Below are 13,462 nucleotides of genomic sequence, written 5' to 3' on the forward strand. Positions count from 1 at the left end.
TGGATAATAACATTATTCTGAATAGATAGTATAATTTGTAAAAGTGTACTTTAAAACCGCTGCAACTGGAATGAATCTAGAATTGCGGATTTCATTGTTATTACCTTAAATCTGACCCTAAATCATGACTACATATTGTAGGAAATTAATAATATGTAATTATTGTTATTATAGTGAGTTTCCCCATTGGTGGTGAAGAATAAAGTGCAATCTAATCTTATCTGTTTGACTGAACAAAAACTATTTCGACACACAGTTCACAAAAAAAAAAATCCAGTTTTATATTTTGAGTGACAATATTTCAGGGAAATATTTTTTACTGTAAAGTAACTCTGTGTCATTGCTGGCAAGAGTTAAGTCGGTTTCATACTTTATGCTATTTGCAAAGTTTTTTTTTTTGTTTTTTTTTAAATGATTTGTGATTTCAGGAGCATTTTATTAAACAATATCTGTAAGTCTTGGAAGGCCTTGTAAGTTGTAACAATTTATGTGTCTGGCGTGCCTGTGTTGCGTCTCCTCTCTTGGAAGTCTGTAGCTTCACGTCTGTGACAGTTCTCTCTCATTCTTATTGGCTTCGGCTTCTCCTCGTCCTGTTGGGAATACACAGCCTTGAGTCTGAAATGTGTTTACATTATGAGCATGTTACAAATTATCTGCTAAGACTAACTTTGCGTGACTTGGCAGAAGCCTTCACCTTGCTCAGATGTTGTTTGGGTCAAACGTATTTCAGAGGTTTGCTCTCTCAATTTGACTGTCTTTATCTGACAGGGGTTCTCCAAGCCAGATGTGAACCCAGGCAAAAGGTAAAGCTCACGCTCTGTGCCGGCGTGCGTTTGTGGGCCTGCACTCACGTGTTTATATGAGTGCATGCATGAACGTATGGTTTAGGCATCCTGCCAATATGTCTACGATATTTTTCTGCGCTGCCAAGACTCCACTTTTAATCAATACAGTATAAACTCAGCATGAATTAATGCAGCATTTGACCATGTCGATGTAGTTTTCTCTTCCATCATAAATTAATAGATATATCCTCGAGCTGTATTACATCCCAACCTCCTTTATCAGATTGAGTAATCTTATATTATGGGCCTAGGAGTGTCCAAGGACACTAAAGTTTTCCCAAATGTTTCTTAGCAATGTGTATTTAATCTTAAAGACAACATCCATATATTTTATTATCTTGTCACTAAATCAGCTAAGCAGTGGAATGGACTTCTTAATATCTCCAGAGGACTGCAGTGATATCTAAGCCTGAAACACTGTAGTTACTTCATGTGTAATACGATTCTGTACAGGATTATGACTTATAGAGTTAAGGTACAGGTTAGGACAACCCCCAAGCAGTCATTTTCTAATAACACAGAAAATACCAGATCAGACATTTTGAACTTAAATGAGGCTAAATCTGACTTGAGATTACAGTTATTAAAAAAAAAAGTGATTGAATATTAAGGATGACTTTGTTATTGATGAAAAATAGAATAAAATAAATGATTGACATCTCTTGAGTCATTGAGGATGTGTTGGATTTTGTCAGTGTGTCTTGATAACTTCATAAACAGGTTGCTGTGAGTTTATTTTGGGATCTTATATACCTCCTCATGAATACAATCTGTAACGCTCTGCTTCAACAGTTGCAACATCAATGTTCTAGGTCGAACAATACACTTTAAAAGAAAAAAAGGACACTTTAACGTATAACACATCTGTTTTATATGAAGAAAACAAATAACTTACAACCATAAATGATAATGTACTGTATCGTTGTAGCCAGTACTTTGAAATTGCAGTGATATCATGCAGAGAGAGTTGACTTTCCAGATTGAACAGATTATTTGATCTTTGTGATAAAATAAAATAAATGGATCTCCTGGCATTTATTTTTGCCTCATGTTTAGTTTAAATGTCTTAGAGAAACTAAAGAATGTGTCTGTACAAATAAATATGTGACCCTTTAGTGTACAGGATTATTCACTCTTGTAGAAAGAGCCTGCTTAGCATACACATTTATTATGTTGTTCACTTTGTCTTTTAATCTGGATATCATTTCAGCAGCAGCAGAACATTTTAGCATTTTCAGAATCACACCTTAATAATGAAGAGAGAGTCAGTGAGCAGCTACAGTGCATCTGACCACAGTCTGGTCTTCGATGCAGGAAGGATAAACAGGTCATTCACAAATAGATTGTCCTATGCGTGGTTTTATTTACTGAACACGGTATTGTAGTTCATTGTGCTCCTGTTTAGTGTGCTCTGAGCACTTGTACCACTAAAAAAGACAAGTCCAGCTTGCTTCAGCACATCTTGGTCAAGCCAAATCTCTATCCTGGACCTCTCTGCTGATCATTCAAGTCTCCTCTTCTGGCTGGTTGAAGATCATCTTTGGAAAAGAATACAGTCCCGACTGTGTGTAGTACATTTTGCTATTTTATAAGAAAACACTTAACTGTATTATAAGGAAATATAATATGTATCTCAAAAATAACAATAACATTGAGCCTTAGTGGTATTTCCATATTTTCTTGTATCAGCATCTTATTTGAGGATGTTGGGGATAGTTTAACGTGCCCATCTGATACTTGTTGTTTTCTGTTATGAGAATGACAACACATTATAAAGTATTATTCAACTAATCTACAATTTGAGGAGAGTGTAGTGTGATGTTGGTAATGAGTTTACATGTGTCTGTTAACATATATAATACGTGACTGAAATCATACATAATTTGCGACGAAGTCCTTTGCGTTTTCAGTCCACTCTCCTCTCCTCCTCCCTGCATTTCATAGGGATGAAGTGAGATGCTACATGCTCCCTCCTGGTCTTCTTCCCTCGCATTGGCCTTCCCTTCTGAGACAGGGCTATGAACATTTCTTTGCCATTTTTAGTCCACTTTGCAGAGGAGTAAGCGTTGAAGTAGTTTTCTAGGAAAACCTCCTTGAAGTTGCAGTTTTCATTGTAGATCCTCTGTAATGGAAATACATCAAAGCATTAAGACAATGCGCTTTGTGGTTGCCAGCATTTGTCTTTATTGTCAGTTCTTGGTCTCTGTGATTCAAATAGATGTTTTGGAATGGTTGTTTTATGTCTGCTTGATTATGGATTAGCTAATAACAGTGTATGACTATTCTCACTGAGGAAAAATATTACCTTGCCTTGCAGCTGTCCAGCCTTGTTCATAGAGATATAATACTGGCTCTTTACACCTTTGATAGCCAGTATGCCCCCCTCAGACACTGTCCTGATCTCCAGGATGCCTGCCAGAAAGTCAGACAGTTAGGAAAATGAGACATATTGTAGAACAGATAAGATACTGTCAACATCCAGCCTTCACTCTAACTCCACAGTGCACTCAACATTCATCTTCATTAACAAAGGAGATGGAAGTTCCTGTAATTAATCAGACTGTGGTCTCTCTGGCTTTATTCAAGCCTTGTTAACTGGCCTGGGTGGCCATTACACGAACCACAACCTATGCCATTGCACATATGGGAGACAGATTAGGCCTCTCTCCCTTGGGATTGAGAAAACTACCTCCTCGCATGTGCTTTGCACGCTACGTTTTAGGCCTGCTCTTCAAATCTGTGGGAGGATAAAGGCACTGATGCGTCACTATTTTACTTTCTGATTTTCAAAAATGATTTTATTATGCAACTTGAGATCAGATGATGGTGTATTTGATGTGTCTGGGAGTATACCTTGTTAAAGCACACAGTTCTAGCCTTTGCACTGAAGTACAATGAATGTAATGTGTTAATATTTGGTGCTTTGGTTTAGAATGCAAAAAACAGGACACAATGTGCCATGTTGAAAAGCTGAAATTATTTATGTTATTAGATGTAGAAATGCAGATGTAAACATCAATATTTCTCCATCTACAAAGAAAAAGCAATTGTATATAAACAATACCTGCAATTCTTACAGTAAAGTGTTTCACTACTTGAAAGTCGAGAGCTAATTAGTTATCGAGCAGGATTTATGAGTAACAATGCATTTTACTTTATCATTTATCCAACAGATGCACAGACCATTCATGATTAGTCCATGAGTCCATACAATAACTCACTGACGAAGCTGTTACATATTGTTTGCTCAGTTGTTCTTATGAAAGCTATGATCTTGCTACTACATTCATGGTGAATAATCTAGCTTTAAAACTGAACTGCATTTCAAAGAAACCAACTGGGTCAAGATCCTAGATTTTTTGCTAATATAAAAACCCTGTTGTTAATTTTTACATATTGCAGAAATTCTTTCATTTGACAGGCAGAGAAAAAAAGGGGAAGAACTCTATTAAAGCTTTTCAGACTGACATTGAGCATGCCGCACTTTAGTGTTTGCTAGATCACAAACAGATGGCAGTCTCCCAATCTTGGAATGTTGTTTGTGCTCTGCTTGCACTTGATATTTGACTCAATATCAGTGCCCTTTGACTGGTTCCTCATATATGTTTAACCCTGTTCTTTTGTTTCCCTGGTTGATTTTACTTAGCATGACATAAGGTGAAGGTGATTTTAAAGATGAAATTAACACCGTTTGGGCTGCATCTTAATTTGTAAACCCCTGATATAGTCAAAGTCAGTTGCTCATATATTGGTGGGAACTGAGGATGTAAGTACATGTTTGGGAGTATTATCCCCATAATATTACAGCTACAGTTGTTTAGTGTACTGTGGAAAGATGAAACACGTTTCCACACACATGTTGTTAACATCTTGTCTCTGATGTGGATAGCCTCTCAAGACCAGCTTATACAGATTTGTTGTCTAAACTAACTTGTGGGTAATCTCTAATGCAACTTTCTCTGAACAGTGTTAGTATTCAGTGTTTGCAGGATGCAGACAGTCTTTCGGTAATAGAGCGTTATCGGGATTCATATTGACTGCTTCATACTTAATACCTTGTTATTACAGAGGTGACGTGTAGCAAATACATTAGAATAACTTTTCAGTTTATCTTTAAGTACAGTTTGACATTCACAAAATTAAACTCACTTTAATAGTAGGTATAGACTTAAGGCAGCGTCTCAGTTATTTGTATTAGTTGCACCTGGTCTATTATGCTACAGTTTCAGTGACTTAGTAGAAAACTACAGTAGGCAAAAAAACACTTTTTTTCCTGTTACTTTCTTTGATTTCCCTGTTTTCTATTTGCTTTTGTTGTTTAGGAATTTTTGGTTTCCACTTGTTGTTTGTCTGCTCTTTGCTGTGGGTTAACACAACTTTTTATCAATATTGTCACATTTTGGCTAAACTCAAATTAAGCTATGCTATTATCTTTCACTCAGACACAAACCTACATGTGTTTGTGATTATTATGCACTATTACTAAACATCCCTGTTGTCCTATAATGGTTTGTTTTTCAGGATTTGTGTACACATTCACGACAAAATAGTACTGGAAATTGGCAATAGCCCTGACCAGAACCCACACATATTCTTTTTTTTGAAACGTCTTTTCAACAAAACAGTTTATTCTTTTTAAATCCCCAATATCAACATTAAATTTTAGCTCTCTCTACTTTGGAGTTTCAAAAGTTTGAAAAGGAAAATTTAAAAAAATCTGCAATGGAGAGATTTAGATTTTATATATATATGTGTATATATATTTAAACAACTGTTTGAAATATGATAAAGTCAGAAAAAACTTGTGGTGCAAGAGATGAGTTCCCTGGAAGTAAGTCTGTATTTTCATTTCAGAGGCACATGGAATGTGGAAGCCTAAAATAAGGCAGCCCCAAGTTTCTTATTTTGGTTTCTTCTTCTCTGCTTTCTCTTTTCTTTAAAAAACAAAAACTTTTTTTCCCTTCCAATCAGCTTTTAAGAACTTCATGGTCACTGCAATCAAAAAGTATGAATCACTAATTTATTACATATACATCTGTACCAGGCTGGTCTCATCAAAGGATTATTGGTTAAATTTGTGTGTGCCTTTAGCGTGCGATTGTCAGCCACATATGGGTGTATCAATTTTTCTGTCTTTCGTTGCCAATTGTTGCACAAGCATCTTTTCCATGAGGCATCTCTCTTTCATGCCAACATTCCAGCCACAGCCGCACTGTCAGATAGGAGGAAATGATAACTACTTAAAACGTCCTCACCATGACAGAAACTTCCACTATCTAAAAACACAAACTTTAAAAAAAAAAATGTTGGCCCCAGAGCAATCATTTGAGCAATTTACTGAAATTACAGTTATGGCTAGCAAATAAAATGTGCCATTCATCTGCTAATGTGCAGGCATCTTTTGATATGTTTTGCTTTCTGTTGTATAAAACAGTAATTTTGGACTACACGGCATGGTGGGTGTCTCTGTGACTGTGAGAGAGATGTTAGTTGCTAAACATAGGTTCATCAGAAGGTGATTATCATTAATTTTTTTTTCATTTCTAATACCCTCTGCCAATTCATTGTCCCCAGCATCTCATTCTGGCACTGTTGGTTTGCGGGGGAGTAAATCAGGCTGAATAAATGTGAGCTTGTTCTGATGTGAGTCTGGGGTCACAGGGGCCTGGCACTTAAAAGTCTCCAACACCCTTTGGTTTACTTCATTACAGCTTGTGTTTAAATGGTGTTGTAGTTTAAAAGCCAAAGCTCCACCTGCTTCATTTTAACTCTGTCACTTTGGCTGCAGTAACAGAGACACATGACTCATTAACACTGTGATTACACTGTGGTGAAATCTGTGCAATAACATATCCCACGTGCGTCTGTCACCTTGACAAGCTAAAGGTTCTTCACTGACTCAGTGGAAAGCTCTTGTAAGTAACCTCAAAACATTTCATATTCAAAGACGAGTTCACACCCTGGTTCAAGTTTAAGCATGTTTGTAACATAGATCCAAGCAAATTGGTGTTTTTTTTTTGGTATGCAAAGGAGTTTATAATGAACCTTGCAGGTATTAGAATTATAGAAAAAGTGTTATACTTACTGTAGCAATTGGTGGGATCTTGAGTCCCGTTGATGTTTCCAGAGTCATCAATAGTTAGGAACCACTGCGTGCGGCTGAACAGCTGTCGGATGCGCACATCTCCTCCCTCCATGTAGTCATAGTTCCTGGTGTGGCGCTCATGTTTGGAGCAGTTCATGATGGCGGCAAGTTGCTCTGGAGTGCAGTCACTGTAGACCACACACACAGTGCCAAACAGGAAGATTGCGTGCAGGTAGAGTCCCGAGAACAGATTTTGAAGGTTCCATGTTAGCATCCATTTGCGCATTATAATACAATGCAGTGGGGATCAATGAACAACATACTGAAATGCGAGATAGAGAGCTGCGTGCTATCCCTCAGCCCAGCGACCCCCTGACCCCTGACTTGTGACCTCCGGGTCCTTGTTCCTGCAGCAGGGATTCCTAGTGGGATGTCGAGACAGGACAGTTGTGGGGGAGACTTGGTGAAGCTGGCGGGAGTTGGCTGGAGAGAAGTCTCACGAAGAAGACGGGCGACTGTATCATCAGATGATGAATCTCTTTAGTCCTCAGTGACAGTGCGCGTTGACTGCTCCATCCTTTTGAGACCATAATCCAACAAGAGACATCATAATCCGGTCGAGGAAATCTTGCAGATTTTAACTGTAAAAAAAAGGAAATCTGTTTGATTTCAGCATATTGTTTTACTCGACAGTGGACTTACAAGTTAAAAACAATAAGTGGTTCCAGGGATTAGCCCAGTTCTACAGTGGAGCTCCCACAAAGTTTCAAACAACTTTCTAGTAGCTTCTGGTTTCCCGTATTTATACAAATATGTATTGCACAGTTCCTAGTAGTAAATCAAAGTCTGGCTAGTGTACACTGACACACACATCATGAATGCCATGAATCTAAAACAATGAAATATTGCATCAATGCTCTTGGATTGCTTCACAAATCCGTGATCTGTAATCTCCTCTGTATTTACATACATACTTTTAAACAAACAAAATATGCTTCTTTTCTTGTAAAAAATCTGTAGTTTATGACTTACATGTGCTCTGAGTGATGACAGGAGTTGTCAGAGGTGTGTTCCCTTTCAGCAAGAGTTTTAATTTGAAGATTCTTTAGGTTTAAAGCTGTTGCCTCAGTTGTCAACCAAGCCCAGTAATGCAGCAAAGCTAAGCAGGAGCTGGGAGCTTCTGTGAATTCCCACGTATGTTTCCCTGATTCTGGCAGGCTGACTCTGTGCATCTTCCACTGTCGCTGTGCACTCTGCTTAGATAAATGCCTCCTGCTGACCTCACTTGAGAGCAATTAGATCCCAACCAGTCAGCTGTCCCTGGCTGAGATGCAATGGAGAAACACCCTCTGCCTGCCTCTCACTGTCACTCACCCACCAGACATGAGAGGGAGCTATAAACTCTTGGAATACCAGGCTCTCCTTGGTATGCACTCTAAGTACTTTAAGAACATTTGCATGCACACTCACTCTTGCAAAACTTACTATAACCTCTTTGCCTTTTCCAAGAAGCATCCTGCACTTAAATAGCGTTGTGCTGTTTGCGTTGCAGATCTCACACGGATTTGCATTTACTTTATTGACGGTTAAGATATTTGCTCTCATGGCAAAGCTTTAAAGAATTTCTTTCCTATCATTTTAAATGTCACAATTAATTAGTGGTTTTACTTGGCTGCACCGAATCATGGGTAAGGATTTATTGACTCAAGTAAAAAAAAAACTTCAAAGACGCTCTTGGGTTCTCATTCTTATTGAGCGAAATAGTGGGAAGCAATAAGTTATGGCTGGCAGGTATCCATCCAAGGAGAGAAAAACAGAAGACATAACTGCTCAGAAGTAGTCATCTCCGTGTCAGGGGTCATGCACTCTTTCACTTTTCGTGTTTGTATTTAAAGTCACAATTTATTACCTTACATACCTGGCCTTTCCTTGGACGCACGACTTCAAAAGTTTATATGGGCCCTAATGACGCGCTCCCCTGGGGAGGTCAGGGCTGCAGGCCTGAGAGAGAGGGACTTCTGGTCGCAGCAGGTCTCCTTCTCATCTCTAAACTGGTGGTCGTAAAGACCTGATCTATTAGGTGTCACTGTGGCCTGTTCATCTGTCCCTTCTATCACCTCAGAGACAGTTCACACTGTGGTCTTTTGACTGCATAGGGCACTTAACAAATCACTACAACCACCCTATTAAAAACACCAGAAACCCCAAAATCAGTGCTAAATCCTGGATTTCATTATTTTTTTTAAATGTTAAAAGAGATAAAGTTTGATGGCATGTTGTACATGTAATTAGGCAATTTATTTTTTACTCTTCAAAAAAAAAAAAAAAAGCCTGATTGACTGCAGACTGTGAGAATTTTACAGAACTACTTTCTATAAACTGCCACTTTCTCAGTCTGAAGGGGATCAGAAGCTCTGTTTTCAGGGGCAGGTATCACCGGGTAAGGTCCACTTGAGGCAGATTGCTTTCAAGAGAGGAGCTGGACTAGGTGATTCCAAAACCAATATGTGATGTCCTCAGAAGAAAGTCAGGCCTTTAAACAGAGCTGGCCAGTGAGCCGTGACCATGGTTGGGTTATAATGCCATGCCATTTGGGTAACAGTAAAGGGGAGACTCCTGGAGCACTGACTCCTTGGTGTTGAAATGTCCCCTCTTTGGTGGGAAGGGAGCTGGAACTAGTGGTGCTGGTGCAGGACAGTGAGCAAAACCAAGTAGCTGTTGGCCTCAACTTAACACACAGCTCCAGCTCAGGAACTAAGCTTCTTGATAGGGGTTAAACTCTGTTCCTTTCCAGACATGCATAAGATGAGAGGCTTGGGATTGATTTGAGGACACGCAGACTGAGTGCTGCTGCGTTTTTGGTTCTACCAGAGAACAACAGGGTCACCATCAGGATTTCTAAACACTAAACTGCAGCTAGGAGTATATCCAGCATTCTTGGAATCTCTGGATGGTGGCATGGGCAGGATATGGAGAAGACATAATCTTGGGGTGTACAAGGAAGCCATGTCTGTCTTTTGGCCACAGATCAGTGATGTGGTTAATAAGCCCTATAGTCACAAAGTGCCATGTTACATGGACTTCATTTGTTAGATTAACTTGTACCCTAGGTGAATAAGTGAACTTATCTTCAGATCTTCTTCATGAGTAAGATTAGGTGTGAACTCTTAACTTACTGGTCTTTGTGCTTTCTTGGTTCTTATCCACATGTGGCCATAAAGCCCAACTGAAAGAATAAGACTAGAGATACAAACAATTCACAATGTGCCAGGAATTGATATATCAAAAGGAGGTCAGACTAGAACTGCTTTATTTTAGGAAGGATCAGTTCAGGTGAGTTTAGCATCGGATCAGTATGTTTCATGTGGAGGTATTGGTGTTTGTCCAGCTAGCTGCAAACCTGGATGCAGACCCAGAACATGCTTGAATAATGACACATTTTATCTGGCTCGAAAGATCTCAGGATCTCTCAAGAAGAGAGATTATTATTTCAGCCTGTCACCACGACCCTGACTTACATGTGGTGGAAAATGGAAGACTCTAGCACTTCACTACTTCCTTTCCCTAAGTATCAACATATCTCACCATTCCAGTGAGTGACCTCTTCAGAAAGGTCACTTCCAGTACGATCACTTATCCACATGCTAACCATGTCATGGTACTTGGTATGAGGTTGGGATATTGGAAGAATGATGGGTAAGTATCGCTAGATAAGCAGTTGTTCAACCAGTGACCTTGTTATCACTTTTGCTTGGATCAGTGGGATCAAGGTGGTGTCCCGAGACATCACATTGCAGCTGTAACTGAAAACCAAGACATGGAAGTGTAAAGGCATAAATTTAGTTAGCTAAAAAGTCCTGGAGCATATTTGAATGCAGCTGTAATACCTCTTAAAAAGTTGTTTTCAGTCGTTAAATGGGCATCTTTGTAAAGGTTTTATGACAGCCCTAAGCTCACAGGTCAAGTGCAGCATCATTGACCTTACATGATGAGGAAATGGGAGATGGGGAAGGTGTAGACTTGACAGATGTCAAATGTGCTTTAGCATATCAGATTTTTCTTCTCTCACTTTGTTCTTCAAAGATGTATGGGCTTACCTATGTGACCTTTGCTTTAACATAAAACATGTCATTCCTTTATATGCTTTATATGTGATAATTTATCTCTGTTACAGAAACTGTTTTCGAAAGTAATTCATTGCTGAAGTAGTCACCTGTTGTGCTTGTCTAGTTTCTCTTAATGTTTTCTGTCCTACCCAATGGGACTCTAATACTGTAAAATGATCCACCTGAAAACTTACTCTCATTTATATCAGATTTTAAATCACTTCTTAAATCGCATCTGGAAACACTTTTCTTTTAGCCTTTTTTTCTTGCCCTTTTTTTTTTTTACTTGTTTCTTTTTCTTCTTGCTTTATTACTAGTATTTCTTGGTGCAATAATGAAACTGAAATTATTGTTGTCATTACCAGTAATTGTAGCAGTAGCTGTAGTATTACTGTAATGAAAGTGAAATGAAATTGTCAGAGCAATGTGGCAATGACAGCATCATAAGGCTACTTCAGTGGGCTATTAGCATGTCTGGAAACTGAGACTTGAAAGCTATGTGTTAATTGACACCTCGTGTATAGTGTCCATACTGTAATCAGAAAATATTTGTACTTCAATCTTGTGTTTATGTGTGTGCAGGCATCTGTGCGCTTGCATGCATGTATGTGTGTCTGCACACAGTTTTATAGGCTACACGGCTGCCTGCTGCCGTTCAAGGATCAAAGGACCAGCACTGTCTGGAGTTTACAGTAGCATAGGAAGTGCAGTGGCCGTGAGGCAGGCACACTAGACCTGCGTGAGTGAGCCTTTTTAAATCTCAGTGACTGAATGCCTTTACTCCCATCTGCCTGCGTCGCTGCTTCATTTATCTCTGTTTCAGTCTTTCTTTCTCTGAGCTGTTTGCTTTATTGTCAAATAAAGATCAGCATTTAAAATCTTACAGCTCAATTGATTCCCATTGTTGAATGTTATGTTGAAGCCAGCAGGAGACTCTGCGAGGGTTCAGATGATTGCAGTGTAACACGCAAACATGCAAGCTCACCATGAACTCAAATCCCAGTCCAACTCCAAATCCAGACTAACAACCAGCTCTAGTTTCAGAGCATTGATATGTATCTGACTACTCCATCCAGCATAAACTCATAGTGATATTATCATTGGTTGCTCTTATTGCTGTTCTATTTTTTTGCTTAAAGTATACTAATTAAGACACGGTGGGTGTACATCCCAGATTCAAACAAGATAGGGATTTATGCATTGTTTTCCTGAACTAAACACAATGTCACAAGATTTTTGTTTTTCCGGGAACTCTTTTAATTAAAATTTTCTCTGAACGCTTACCAAACAGGCAGTTGTTCAATTTCTTTCCAGTCCCGCCTATGCAGGACAGGAATATTGTTTTCTGATTTATCTCTCTGTTGTATCTCAAGAACCTCTTGGAGTGTTAGCACATGGAACTAGATCCAGAATTTATGAAAGTTTCCACTATTACTGCAGAGACATCTGCCTTCACACAGTATCTGCTCTCAACACTCTAAAAGCATTCCTGAAGAGAGAAGAGCCCCTCTCTCTCTCTCTCTCTCTCTCTCTCTCTCTCTCTCTGTCTCTCTCTCTCTGTGTCTTTTAGTTGTATGCATTTACGTTGGGAGAATGGATCATCTCTAAGGTCACTCTATTCTTAGCACTGTTTTCGACTGTTTGGGCTTCACTTTTGCTTTCTAAATTCCATGATAATTGGGGATCTCTTGGGATGGAGCCTCACAACATTAGCTCCAACTATAAATAACTGTAGCTTATAAACATGCACACTCTTACACGCACCGTACACTCAAACAAAAATACATTGAAAAGTAATATTCTAAGGGTCAGGGAAATTCACCAATAACAGAGGCTTTACAATAGCTCCCTACAGATTTAGTTCAGATCATTTTTACAGATCAAATGTGTACAAAAATACATTTGGATGCATATGCAAGAGCAGATTTCAGGTGTTTAGGCTGTACTCACCAGTTAAAGTAGTGTACAAAGAGGAATAGCGAAGCGTGGTCTTTGGCAGCTTTGCATTTCTCACATTATACAGCGTCACACACTGTGACTGTGTTCATCTCCTTGAAAAGTTTCTTCTTGGATCCAGTTGGCACACTGAGTGTTAGTGCAGTAAAAAGCGACACATGGCCACAGCTGCCTCGTCTGAGGTGTGATACTGAGGTTTCTAGTTCCTTTGTCTCTTTCAATAAATGTCACTACTCATAGGGATTTCTACTACATGGCAACCTGAGTGTATCAAATCATATATATTTAGCCAATGTGAATCTAAAACCTTCCTGGTGCCATGGTTTGCTTTTAAAGTGTAATGTCAGTCTGCACCTACAGGTCTGTAGCTGAATTGTTTCAGAATGACTAATATTCAATTAGTCAGAGATTTGCTAACATCACATCATGGTTGCATGCTATTGTAGTAAAAAAAAAAGAAAAAAAAATGT

The 13,462-nt window shown here is 38.9% G+C and overlaps 1 protein-coding gene across 3 annotated transcripts; it reads right to left on the reverse strand.

Moving 5' to 3' along the window:
* Positions 1–1,692: 1,692 nt before the first annotated feature.
* Positions 1,693–13,065, reverse strand: fgf7 (fibroblast growth factor 7). 3 transcript variants are annotated; one of them, XM_008276074.1, is made up of 4 exons: positions 12,987–13,065; positions 6,931–7,571; positions 3,151–3,257; positions 1,693–2,967 (listed from the first exon to the last, which is right to left on the reverse strand). In XM_008276074.1, exons 2-4 carry the CDS (start codon positions 7,214–7,216, stop codon positions 2,752–2,754), a joined length of 609 nt encoding a protein of 202 aa, XP_008274296.1. In that variant the 5' UTR covers positions 7,217–7,571; positions 12,987–13,065; the 3' UTR covers positions 1,693–2,751. The 3 variants fall into 3 exon arrangements, with proteins under 3 accessions (XP_008274296.1, XP_008274294.1, XP_008274295.1); XM_008276072.1 differs by lacking the exon at positions 12,987–13,065 and adding an exon at positions 7,963–8,179; XM_008276073.1 differs by lacking the exon at positions 12,987–13,065 and adding an exon at positions 7,963–8,179 and having other exon boundaries at positions 6,931–7,589.
* Positions 13,066–13,462: the final 397 nt, after the last annotated feature.

Source organism: Stegastes partitus, unplaced genomic scaffold (genome assembly GCF_000690725.1).
Source record: "Stegastes partitus isolate 25-593 unplaced genomic scaffold, Stegastes_partitus-1.0.2 Scaffold64, whole genome shotgun sequence".
NCBI lineage: Eukaryota > Metazoa > Chordata > Actinopteri > Pomacentridae > Stegastes > Stegastes partitus.